The 13,606-nt window shown below is 46.4% G+C and overlaps 1 protein-coding gene across 1 annotated transcript in view; it reads left to right on the plus strand.

Annotated features, from left to right (window-relative positions):
* The first annotated feature begins 2,680 nt into the window (after window positions 1-2,680).
* The window catches only part of LOC115569797 (collagen alpha-5(IV) chain-like), a 26,098-nt gene continuing 15,172 nt past the window's right edge, over window positions 2,681-13,606 (plus strand). Inside the window, exons 1-7 of the mRNA XM_030397928.1 lie at window positions 2,681-2,951; window positions 7,936-7,992; window positions 10,306-10,395; window positions 10,544-10,588; window positions 10,708-10,752; window positions 12,968-13,030; window positions 13,476-13,529. Coding sequence (XP_030253788.1) covers window positions 2,862-2,951; window positions 7,936-7,992; window positions 10,306-10,395; window positions 10,544-10,588; window positions 10,708-10,752; window positions 12,968-13,030; window positions 13,476-13,529 — 444 coding nt within the window. The 5' untranslated portion in view covers window positions 2,681-2,861. The remainder of the gene's footprint in view (window positions 2,952-7,935; window positions 7,993-10,305; window positions 10,396-10,543; window positions 10,589-10,707; window positions 10,753-12,967; window positions 13,031-13,475; window positions 13,530-13,606) is intronic.

Consider the following 13,606-nt stretch of genomic DNA (forward strand, 5'->3'; position numbering starts at 1 on the left):
TGAGCCGATCAATAATCATTAATGACAGCTGGGCCTGTTCTCCAGAACTCTCTGCTGCTCTCTACATTCACTTGGACTCTGACTACTTTAGTAACTAGTTACTTTGTAAACACTCAACATATGATCGACTGGTAAGAATGTGATTGATAATAAACAAACAACAGTAAATAAACTGAGTCAGCTGATTCAACCTGAAGCATCCGGATACTCTGCTGCAGTAATCTGACTACTTTTACTTTCCTCAGGCTTCTTTAAGAGCGTTTCTCCCAGAAAAACTAATGAGTGCAAAACAATTACTTGTAATAGAGTACTTTTACATCAACATTACTTTTATCTGAGCACCTGTTTTCTCCTCTGAGGCTCGACTGAGACTGAAAGTCTTTAAAACACATTTCAGAATAAAAGAAATGGATCAGAACCGGCTGGTTTCATACACTCTGCAGAACAGCACCAGCACACTGGACTTCAGCACAGTAGCCGAGTAAAAGTACTCCGTTACTTCTCTCCTCCTCTACAGCTTCATCAGCGCTCATCAGCGCTAATTAACCTGCTGACGTCACCCTCTAATTGGAGCTCATTAACAGCTAATTACGAGTTAATTACCAGCTGATCAGCATCGATCCTGCGGAGCTGCAGCGGCTCGTTCAGACGTCACACAGAGACAAAAGCAGCTCAGGTGAGTCCGGCACACACGCGCTCACTTACCTGAAGGTCTCGCGCTCAGTCCGCAGCTTCACGCGCTCTTCATGTCCGACACACACACGGTAAACTCTTAACTTTTTTCGCGGCGCTCCGCTGCACTCAGTCCGCACCTGGCAAACTTCGGCAAGCAGATGCAGGTGCACGCACCAAACACTTCCGGTCGGCGCTACAAAATAAAAGCAGCGTGCTGCAGCAGACAGATGAGCTGCAGACTTTAACTTCATCCAGTGGAGTCGCTCTCTGTATCTTCGGTCCGGCTCACCGTCCTGCTGCAGTCTGAGTCCTGGTCCGGTTCCGAGCTGCAGCAGTACATGCTCCTGGTCCTCTGAGACGCTACAGGACGGCTGGTTGATTCTGAACCAGAATCAGAAACAGAATCAGAATTCCTTTATTGTTCCGCAAACGGGGAGATGTGTTTGCCACAGCAGCCAAAGGACAGAAATATTACAAAAACAATGATAATAGTAAAAAAAATCAAAAATCAAAAAAACACTATGATAAAAAGGTAAGAATAGACATGTAAACATAATACTGTACAAGAACATGTAATTATAAACTGTGTGTTGTTATTTACAGATAATAAATATGGATATTAACAAAGTGTCCAGTTAGAGCAAAACAAACAAACAAATGAGTTGAGTTTTTATTACCAGTGAACACGCGCAGTCTGACAGCAGCAGGAAGAACCTGCGGTACCTTCACACACCTGGACCAGCGGTACCTCTCCTTCACACACCTGGACCAGTGGTAACTCTCCTTCACACACCTGGACCTGCGGTACCTCTCCTTCACACACCTGGACCAGTGGTACCTCTCCTTCACACACCTGGACCAGTGGTACCTCTCCTTCACACACCTGGACCAGCGGTACCTCTCCTTCACACACCTGGACCTGTGGTACCTCTCCTTCACACACCTGGACCAGTGGTACCTCTCCTTCACACACCTGGACCAGCGGTACCTCTCCTTCACACACCTGGACCTGTGGTACCTCTCCTTCACACACCTGGACCAGCGGTACCTCTTCTTCACACACCTGGACCTGTGGTACCTCTCCTCACACACCTGGACCAGTGGTACCTGGCTCTCCTTCACACACCTGGACCAGTGGTACCTCTCCTTCACACACCTGGACCTGTGGTACCTCTCCTTCACACACCTGGACCAGTGGTACCTCTCCTTCACACACCTGGACCAGCGGTACCTCTCCTTCACACACCTGGACCTGCGGTACCTCTCCTTCACACACCTGGACCAGTGGTACCTCTCCTTCACACACCTGGACCTGTGGTACCTCTCCTTCACACACCTGGACCTGTGGTACCTCTCCTTCACACACCTGGACCAGCGGTACCTCTCCTTCACACACCTGGACCAGTGGTACCTCTCCTTCACACACCTGGACCTGTGGTACATCTCATCCTTAACTCCTTCTGCATATATATACATTTTATTATTATTATGATGATGATGATGATGATGATGACGATTATTATTATTATTATTAATATTATTATTATTATTATTGCTGTTGTTGTTGTTGTTGTTTATCTAAGGAGTATCATGCTTTTTATGTCAAATCAAAGAAGTCTGTGAGTTAAACATTAAACTGCACTATAAATGTTTTTTTATGGATAAACAACGTGTAGATATAAAAATGTACACAGTCCTTTTAATTTAATTTGTAATACTTATTACAGTATAAGTACTATATTTAAACACAAACTGGAAATACTTCAGTCAAATAAAAGAACTTCTGTCTTTTATTATTTTATTGTATTTATTTTTTTTAAACCACAGTTTCTTTATTAGTCTTGTTGTATTTGAGTCAATAGCAAAACATGTCAGCGGACTTCATCAGATCTCTGTGACCGCATGCTTTTATTTTGAAAACGTGGTCCGGAAGTGTGGTGCTGGATGTTGCGGGCTTGAACCCCCCCGTCCGCGGACTGTCTGCCTCTCTCCATCCCGAAGCTGGTTGCGCTGCCCCGACGGGACCAGGCTGCACGGACCCCCTGTGAACTGAGCGGAGCCGAACCGAACCGAACCGAACCGAACTTAGCCGAACCGCTCAGAGTAGCCCGTCCGTCCCGAGCTCATTGAGTCCGGGCCGGAGACTCAGTTATCAGCCGGGACTCTGCAGCCGTGTGTCCGTCTGGATGGAGGCTCCAGGCGGCCGGAGGCTGAGGATCGGCCCGCTGCTGGTTCTGATGCTGTGCTGTTCCGCTGCTCCGGGACACGCCGAGAGGGTGAGTGAACACACCCGGACACACTCACACACTCACACACGCGCGCACACACACACGCACACTCGCACAGGTGATCCGGTGATGGGTCAGATGCTTTTATTGATGCATGAATGGTGAGCTTAAAGACTCTTATTGTGAAAATCTTCAAAAAATGTAAGTAACTTGTTCTTAATCTTTAATAAAAGTTCAGAGTGAAGTCAGACTCCATCACAATATACAAGACTGTATTAATCAGATCATCAGTGTGTGTGTGTGTGTGTGTGTGTGTGTGTGTGTGTGTGTGTGTGTTGCCATGGAAACAGACGGACAGACAGTTGTGTATGAAGTCAGTGTGTTTTTAACAGCTGACTGTGACTCATATAAACATACTGTTATACTGTTGGTCTGTCTATTTGTTTGTTTGTTGTTTTGTTTGTTTTGTTTGTTGTTTTGTTGGTTGTTTTGTTGGTTGTTTTGTTGTTTGTTTTGTTGGTTTGTCAGCAGGATTACACTGAAACTACCAACAGATTTCCACCAAACCTGGGTGGAGAATGAGTCTCGGCCCAGAATACACCTCCTTAACTTTTGGTGCTGATCCAGATAAAGGAACGGGTCCAGCGACTTTAACATTGTAAAATAGTTGTATTAGCTCCCACAGGAGTGAGTCTCCTTTAGCATGTTAGCACTTTTGGCTCCCTGTGGTTCTCAGACGTTAAGATATTTTCACGTGAACAGTTAGCGGTTGCTAACGAGTGTCTGAATGAGACTACAGAGGTTGTCGGGGACATTAAACGTCCTCACAGCGAACACGGAGACTCATCTACTCACTAGTCCGTCTTTACAGGCCACTTTAGTTACACACTGTTCTAACTCTGACTTTACAACTTGTACATTGATCAGTTTATAGAAAACCTGGATAGTAATTATGCAGTAAGACTCTTAGTGGTGGTGACGTTTCAGTCATGTGACCGTGATGTCGTCTGTTTGGCGCCACCAGCAGGCTGGCGTTGGTATCGTTTAGTGAAGTTTGTCTCAGTGTCAGAACCTTTAATCCGCCGCCATCGTCAGGTGTCGATAGTGTGACCTGCAGGTCGTAGCGTCTCTCAGCTGTTGTTTTATAAGCAGGTCGATCTGAACACTTTCTACCTCATCTCACTGCGGAAATTACAGAATGTATAAAGAATGTCAGACAGGAAATAAAACCTGTCTGTCTGTCTGTCTGTCTGTCTGTGTGCAGTCAGTCAGACAGTCTGCTCTGTCTGTTGTTTTAGTTCGTCTGTTTTCTGTTTCAGCCCTTTGTCCTGATCTGCTGTTATTACTGACCCAAATACACACACACACACACGCACGCACGCACACACACACACACGCACGCACGCGCACACACACACACACACAGGTCTGAGTTGCTGAGCTGCAGTGAAAACTTTTCTCTGACCGACAGCCACTGAAATTGAATTAAAGTCTGAAACACAAAAACTTTATTTGTATTAAATCCTAAAAACTCGGTTTGATTTCTGCTGCGTCAGACAGGAAATCAAAAGCGTTGACCATCAGCTGAGCAGAACCAGAACACACACATATCTTTAAATAAGCCCACACACACCACACATATGTTCTGTAAAGTGTCCAAGGAGGTCACGCATCTACAGACTGCTCCTATAATCTACAGACTGCTCCTTTAATCTACAGACTGCTCCTTTAATCTACAGACTGAACCTTTAATCTACAGACTGCTCCTTTAATCTACAGACTGCTCCTTTAATCTACAGACTGCTCCTATAATCTACAGACTGAACCTTTAATCTACTGACTGAACCTTTAATCTACAGACTGCTCCTTTAATCTACAGACTGAACCTTTAATCTACAGACTGCTCCTTTAATCTAAAGACTGAACCTTTAATCTACAGACTGCTCCTTTAATCTACAGACTGAACCTTTAATCTACAGACTGCTCCTTTAATGTACAGACTGAACCTTTAATCTACTGACTGAACCTTTAATCTACAGACTGCTCCTTTAATCTACTGACTGAACCTTTAATCTACAGACTGCTCCTTTAATCTACAGACTGAACCTTTAATCTACAGACTGCTCCTTTAATCTAAAGACTGCTCCTTTAATCTACAGACTGAACCTTTAATCTACAGACTGCTCCTTTAATCTACAGACTGAACCTTTAATCTACAGACTGCTCCTTTAATCTACAGACTGCTCCTTTAATCTACAGACTGAACCTTTAATCTACAGACTGAACCTTTAAAAACACAACATAAACAGCTTTTCTGACACAGCACCACCTGGGGTCAGGTGTGTTGGACAGACAGGTTGTTTGTGAAACGTTGCTAAAACGTGTGTAGATCACCTGAATGTTACTGAATGTTTCCTCAGTGAGCAGTTTGTCTGTTTCATGTGTCTCAGTAAAGTGCTTACGGCAGGTCGTTAGGTGCGTACGGCAGGTCGTTGGGTGCGTACGGCAGGTCGTAAGGTGTGTACGGCAGGTCGTTAGGTCCGTACGGCAGGTCGTGAGGTGCGCACGGAAGATTGAGGTGTGTACGGCAGGTCGTTATGGCCGTACGGCAGGTCGTAAGGTGTGTACGGCAGGTCGTAAGGTGTGTACGGCAGGTCGTTAGGTCCGTACGGCAGGTCGTGAGGTGCGCACGGAAGATTGAGGTGTGTACGGTGGGTCGTTAGGTGCGTACGGCAGGTCGTGAGGTGCGTACGGCAGGTCGTGAGGTGCGTACGGAAGATTGAGGTGTGTATGGTGGGTCGTGAGTTGTGTACGGCAGGTCGTGAGGTGCGTACGGAAGATTGAGGTGTGTACGGTGGGTCGTGAGTTGTGTACGGCAGGTCGTTATGGCCGTACGGCAGGTAGTAAGGTGTGTACGGCAGGTCGTAAGGTGTGTACGGCAGGTCGTAAGGTGTGTACGGCAGGTCGTTAGGTCCGTACGGCAGGTCGTGAGGTGCGTACGGAAGATTGAGGTGTGTACGGCAGGTCGTGAGGTGCGTACGGCAGGTCGTGAGGTGCGTACGGAAGATTGAGGTGTGTACGGTGGGTCGTGAGTTTTGTACGGCAGGTCGTGAGGTGCGTACGGAAGATTGAGGTGTGTACGGTGGGTCGTTAGGTGCGTACGGCAGGCCGTGAGGTGCGTACGGCAGGTCGTTAGGTGCGTACGGAAGATTGAGGTGTGTACGGTGGGTTGTGAGGTGTACGGCAGGTCGTGAGGTGCGTACGGAAGATTGAGGTGTGTACGGTGGGTTGTGAGGTGTACGGCAGGTCGTGAGGTGTACGGCAGGTCGTGAGGTGCGTACGGAAGATTGAGGTGTGTACGGTGGGTTGTGAGGTGTACGGCAGGTCGTGAGGTGTACGGCAGGTCGTTAGGTGCGTACAGCAGGTCGTTACGTGCGTACGGCAGGTCAGGAGGTGTACGGCAGGTCGTTAGGTGCGTACAGCAGGTCGTTACGTGCGTACGGCAGGTCAGGAGGTTTACGAAAGGTCGTTAGGTGCGTACAGCAGGTCGTTACGTGCGTACGGCAGGTCGTTAGGTGCGTACGGCAGGTCGTGAGGTGCGTACGGCAGGTCGTGAGGTGTACGGCAGGTCGTTAGGTGCATACGGCAGGTCGTTAGGTGCGTACGGCAGGTCGTGAGGTGTACAGCAGGTCGTGAGATGCGTACGGCAGGTCGTTACGTGCGTACGGCAGGTCATGAGGTGCGTACGGCAGGTCATGAGGTGCGTACGGCAGGTCGTGAGGTGCGTACGGCATTTCTTGAGGTGTACGGCGAGTCGTGAGGTGCGTACGGCGGGTCGTGAGGTACGTACGACGGGTCGTGAGGTGTACGGCAGGTTGTGAGGTGTACGGCAGGTCGTTAGGTGCATACGGCAGGTCATGAGGTGTGTAACGCAGGTCGTGAGGTGCGTACGGAAGATTGAGGTGCGTACGGCAGGTCGTGAGGTGTATGGCAGGTCGTGAGGTGCGTACGGCAGGTCGTGAGGTGCGTACGGCAGGTCATGAGGTGCGTACCGCAGGTTGTGAGGTGTGTACCGCAGGTCGTGAGGTGCGTACGGAAGATTGAGGTGCGTACGGCAGGGCGTGAGGTGTACGGCAGGGCGTGAGGTGTACGGCAGGGCGTGAGGTGCGTATGGCAGGGCGTGAGGTGTACGGCAGGTCGTGAGGTGTACGGCAGGTCGTGAGGTGCGCACGGCAGGTCGTGAGGCGTACGACGGATCGTGAGGCGTACGGCGGGTCGTGAGTTGCGTACGGCGGGTTGTGAGGCGTACGGCAGGTCATGAGGTGCGTACGGCGGGTTGTGAGGTGCATACGGCGGGTTGTTAGTTGTGTACGGCGGGTCATGAGGTGCATACGGCAGGTCGTTAGTGTCAGACATGTTGTGTGATGCTCAGAGACAAATGAAAGTAATCTGATCTGATGTTCAGATGCGCAGAGGCTGCAGGTCTCTCTCTCTGTGAACACCTGAGCCCTCAGTATGGTAGATGTAGAACATTACCCATAATGCTCTGCTGCAAGACATGTCGAGGCATGGACAGGAATGAAGATAAGACGACATCAGACCTTCATCAGCCCGTCTGTGTGACTGTCTGCTGGTGGAGGTTATCACACAGGAAGAGCACTGTTGCACCTGCAGGATACATGAAGGTGTTTGGGTTTCAACGCACAGAAAAATGTCCTCTGATAAACACTTCATGAAGAAACATGCTGGACCACTTCACTGCAGCCTGAACCCGAGACTGGGTCCAGTCAGGACTCAACAGTACCTGCACCGCACATCAAGGTGCTTCAACCCACAGAGCCCGCGTGACGGAGGGAAAGAGACGCCTTCTCAGGAAAACCGACAGCATCGCGGACCTCGTGGACCCGCCTGTTTGGACCGGGCCCCATCATGACTTCTGTCAGAACAAAGATCTTTGTGTTCAGATCTTTTCAGGATCAGATGAATGAAACACTCAGATTATCACACCTGTCTTTGTGTCTTCTGTCTGCAGGTGTGTCACTGCACCGGGAAGTCTTTCTGTCACTGTGACGGGGTCAAAGGTCAGAAGGTGAGAAGATCCATCTGTTTATCTGTGATCGATTACATCATCTGTTCTACTGATCTGTGTTCTCGTTTCTTTCAAACGGAAACGTCTTTCTAGTTTTGTCACAAGTTGGTAATGATAGTAAGAAAATCTACTTTTCTTACAAACAGCAGCTTTAAGAAATATAAAAACAGAATAATTCATTGTGATTAAACGTAGAGAGTATACCTCCGCAGTCTGCTGAGTGGGGAACAGGTCGTCCTCTCCCCGCTGTGATCACCTCAGAACAAACTTCTGCTTTCATTCAGAAGCTTTTAGAATATCTTCACTGAAGCAACATGTCTTGGATTGTTTCGTGCTCTTCATATGAAACGGATCATAATTCTGTTTGAATGTAATCAGACTGATGCTAAGCTAACAGCTTCTCTGATCAACGACCGGTGATTCTAATGTTCGTGTTTAACTGTTGACATCGTCGGTGTAGCTGATCCGTCGTGCAGCGTTTCTGTTCTCCACGTACTAAACAAACCTTCATATAAAATCATCTCAGCATCAAAGAACCTTCAGAACTGCCGAGTCGTCGTGTCACTGGACTGGGTCAAACATTTGTTACAGTCAGTACGTTTACATGCACAGTTTAGTCAGATTACAGCCATAGTTCCACTCTGCTGCTCAATCAGACAACTGCAATTGTCCGTGTATACATGCCGGTGAGAAAATGTAATTATTGTCCGGAGCATGTCATACCCGGTACGCTAGGTGGCGCTGTACCCAGTTCAACTAGTGGTAACAGAAACACCTCCGGCTGACCTCTTTACATCACCAGCAACAACAAACTGCCTCAACATTCCAGAAAGATGGCGTACGAAGAGCGAGACGAAGCTCCATCTTTGTACACTTCATATATGGTGCACATGATAATTACACACACTAGATGCACAATGGAGCTCTTTCTCTCTTTCTCACGGTGATTTCAGAGGAAAGACGCCTCCGTCCTTCTACTTCCGGCTCACGGCCCCGGGAAAGAAATGTCGAGACTGCGCAGAACGCAAAATCTGATCGGATCTCATAGAACGTATACATGCAGGAGTAATGTGACTATCAATCAATAATCTGGGTGTTTTAATCCGACCATGAGAAATCCGATCCGGTCCGATTTCAGTCAGACTAAGGTGAATACATGCATCTTAAACATCCCATCAGTCGGACTGACACAGTAATTCAGTTTTCTTGAGTGTCATGTAAACACACTGACTGACATCTTACTTTATAACAGAAACATTAAGCGATCTCTGCGATACGTTTCCCACCTTTAACCTGGTCAGGACGAGAACCTGGATGAATCCTGAGAGACAAGAATCGGGGCATAAGGTCCATAAATCACTCTCCTCTGTAACAGAGGGTGAGAACTTAAAGGGACCGAGATGAGAGACTTTGTTGGGTTTGAGGAACCACCATGACATCGTCCTGACGGGTCGGACCTCAGTGGTCCTGGATCGGTTTGTGTCGACCGTCTGCTGCCCTCCGGTGGTGACCTGCTGTCACTGCAGACATCCAGTAAACCACAGGACATGAAATGGAGTCTGATGTGGTTCTGCTCAGGTCCAGAGGTGACTAGGGTTTATCACGGGTCCACGGGAGGCAGAACCAACACACGAGGCTCGTTCAGGGATTTTAGTTTGCATTTATTTAATTGAACCAGTTCAAGTTATTCCACATGATAGAAACATTTAACATGTAGTTAAAATGTCAACGTTTCAGACAAAATTACATAATGATGATGATGATGATGATGGTGATTATGGTGATGATGATGTCATAGGGCAGATTCAGAACGAAGTTGAGCCAAAACAGGAAATCAAAATAAACTTTAAAACAATATATTAAAACACTCAAATAAAAATAAAAGCAAAGATTTAAAGACACTGAGGAGCAGCAGGAGGTGCTGAGTTCACGCTGAGTTCATGCTGAGTTCAGGTGTTGTTGGGGTCTGATGTGTTTGGGGCACTGAGACCACCCAGGTGTGAGCTCTGTGATCTCAGGTGTGTTCTGCAGGAGCACAAAGACTCGTTCCTCTCTGCTGAACATGAAACGTCCGTCTGTTCGCTCTGGAACCTGAATGCAGCTGGACCGCAGCCAGAGTTTTTGTACACCTGACTTTACCTGTTTACTGCTTTTGTGTGGACGGCAGGTGAACTGATCTGTTGTGTAGCTGACGTCACTGAGGTTTACCTGGTGTACCTGGCTAGCTGCGCGACCTGTTGATAAAGAAGCTGATGAACTGATCCAGGATCTGTTCTGCACCTCATGAGCTCTACCTGTTCTCGCTCTCCACAGGGTGAACCTGGTTTACCTGGATTCGACGGACTTCCTGGGGTGATTGGTTACCCTGGAAACGAAGGCCAACATGGCCTACCAGGAGAAAAGGTAACAGCGCCGAGCTGAACGCAGCAGACGAGTTTTCTGTGATGTGACCGCTGGTTTGTGAAAGTTGTTTTTATAAATGTCTGATCGCTGCACAATTCTTCATTCTGATGATTTATTTACAGTTTTTTATTAAACTTTATTCCCTCAGGGCGACCTGGGAGGAGCAGGAGGTCAAGGAGTGAAAGGATCTCGGGTATGACTGATAATGATGAAGACTCATGAATGTCTTTGACTGCAGCATCATTTCATCCTGACACATTGTAAGGATCCGTCATATGAAGGTAACCATCCGTCTGTCTCTGTGTTCTCCAGGGTCTTCCAGGGAAACCAGGTTCTCCAGGACTTCCAGGACTACCGGTATGAACCCTTAACCCTTTAGGCGCCAGAGTCGCAAATTTGCGACACACCGCGGTACTGAACAAAACAGCTGTTTTCTCCCAATAGAGTGTTACATGTCGTTCATACTCCCCACCACTAGTTGGCAGACATCCTATACTTAGACCTTAGCTCATAAAAACGTCTTGCTTCAATGCAAAATGTTCGAGGAAGTCCCATGCAAACTGTGGGGTTAGAGAGCGGAGACAGTGCGCCAGGAAGCCATTTTGCTGAAGGGGTATAGCTGGATTCAGAAGTTATTGAGACGAAATAAACGACAATGGCATGCTAAAAGTTGACACTTAGGGAAGTGATTGAGCTCCTATTCGGTGATTCTGATTCTGAAGTGGAAAATCTAGCTTTGGGAGATGACGGTCGGTTGATTAGTGAGCTTGCTAGTCGCGGTGCGTCTTTGCATAGCAATGGCGGTGCCGCGCAGAGCGAGGAAAACGCACAAGCACTAACACACGATCCTTTGCCCAATAGGTGGGAATGGAAATGATACACGAACTCGTAGTATCAGTAGGGAAGCGAATGGATGTGGTAGAAGTAGCGGTGGTGGTGAGAATACCGCTGGGTGTCAGCGTTAGTGTTCACTCTTTCCACCGCGACGGTCACGTAGCCTCCATCCGCGGCAGCGGTGCAGCTATGCGCCGCAGCAGTGTTCACGAAGCACAAAGCACACACGAGTCCAGCTCTTCTCCCAACACTAGAGGAGATAGCAGGGGGAGACGTGGGCAAAGTGTTCGTAGAAAGGCTGATGGGTGTCGTAGGGGCAACAGGGGAAGGCAGAACAGGGCCGGAAATGATGATGATGATGATAATGGTAATGGTGGCTGGGCTTACTTGAGAGATGAAGTATATGGATAAAGCCCTTTGATGAGCAAATTGGATGTCGTGGTGACAGAAAGCTAAGCAATGATTCAAGGTTTATAGTTTTTTTGTCCCTCTTTCTGACTGATGATTTCTGGTATCTTATAACAATGGAGACAATGCTCATCAGTATTTAGGCTGACATGAACTAATTCCAAGTTCACGGTTTCATGAATGGTAATGTATGTATGTATCAATGTAAATATATATATATATATATATATATATATATATATATATATATATATATATATATATATATATATATATATATATATAGTTCTTATTGTCTCTATGCCTTGCAATGAGAGGCTCCACACTCTACAAATATTACAAACTTTTATCTGGATAGATGGGCACAGATAAGGCCTCTGCAGCTAAAAGACGCCTATTGTTATTATTATCATATAATAATAATAATAATAATTATAATAATAATTATAATAATAATAAAGAAGAAGAGAAGAGAAAACAAGAAAAAGGGAAGAAAAAAGTGTCCTCCGATGGGGGGGGGGGTGGTGGGTAAAAAAACGCATACTGTTTACATGAGTTTTGTGGTGTACTAATAGTTCTAATTTACGACTGTTGGCTTACAATTTACTTTTTCCCTGTTCATTTGATGTGTGGACAACATAACAAATGGATGGAGGGGATGAATCTGATGAAATAAGTTCAACTCTCTTTCAAAATACCAGGTATTTCATGGAAATTACATAATCCAATATGGCCGCCACCATATGACGTCATAATATGCAAATTCGATGGGAAAAATTACTCCCTTCATAAACTTTAGGTCATTCTCAATATTTGTCTCATTTACACTTTGTCTCTATCTCAAACTACATTCAAGCCAGAGCCTTCTGAAATTTAGATGTCAAAATCTAGTATTTTTTTAAATAAAACCCGGCGCCTAAAGGGTTAAATAACATTCAGAACGAACGAAACATAAAGCATATAAATAATATGAACTGATGTTTCGAGAGCAGCCACAATCAGTACGTTTCTATATGAAGCGCTGGAGTCTCTGGTGGAGACGCAGCTTTCCTCGACATCACCAATCTTTATTACGACTTTCAGCTCCTTGTTTATCCGTCCGGCCACAAGTTTACTGATCCGGTTCAGAGAAAAGTTCTGTAAAGAGTCTCTGAACGCAGACAGATGCAGAGACGAGCACAGTGAAGCGTTCAACAGCTGATTATATCAATATTGTCACTTTATAAGACTTTAAGGACTCAGTTATGGAGAAAACGAGTCAATCAGCAGATTATTTTCATTATTTTCAGTGTGATTTTTTGAATATTTATAATTTTAGTCTGTTTTTTAGGGACTTCCTGGACATGAAGGACCAATTGGGCGACAAGGAATCTCAGGATGCAACGGGACAAAGGTAGAAATACTTACATCATATTTTACTGGAGACAGTTTGACTTCTAACTAATCCAAGATTCAGAGTTATCAGATGATCTGATGATGAACTGAGGACGATAACAACAGGCATGTGAAGCAGTAGCACCACATCACCCTCCATTAGTGTAAGTTGTCCGAGGACGGAGCCCTGAGGTTCACCACAAGCACGTTTACAGACCATGAAATGAAACACAAGTTCCTTTAATGGTTGTCGAGGTGACTGAGGACAACAACAGACATCTTTAAGGGAACTTCCAACATTTACAGGATTTTCATATCACAGCTGTTGTATCTTCGCGTTATGATGGTCCAGTTTTCAGGAACTTTAAACCAGCAAGTGATTAATAAAAATCCTTTTTTAAGATCCAGTTTCTGGGACACAAACCAGCAGACAGACACTTGACTCTGTTCATCGTGTGTTTCAGGGGGATGTTGGCTTCCCGGGGTACCCCGGGGGTTCAGGATCGGTCGGTCTTAAAGTAAGTCCAGCCTACATTTTTGTCGTTTACTGAAAAACATTAGAATTGCTGCATGACGGAGCTAAGCTAGGCTAATA

The sequence above is a fragment of the Sparus aurata genome, chromosome 2 (genome assembly GCF_900880675.1).
Source record: "Sparus aurata chromosome 2, fSpaAur1.1, whole genome shotgun sequence".
NCBI classification, from domain to species: domain Eukaryota; kingdom Metazoa; phylum Chordata; class Actinopteri; order Spariformes; family Sparidae; genus Sparus; species Sparus aurata.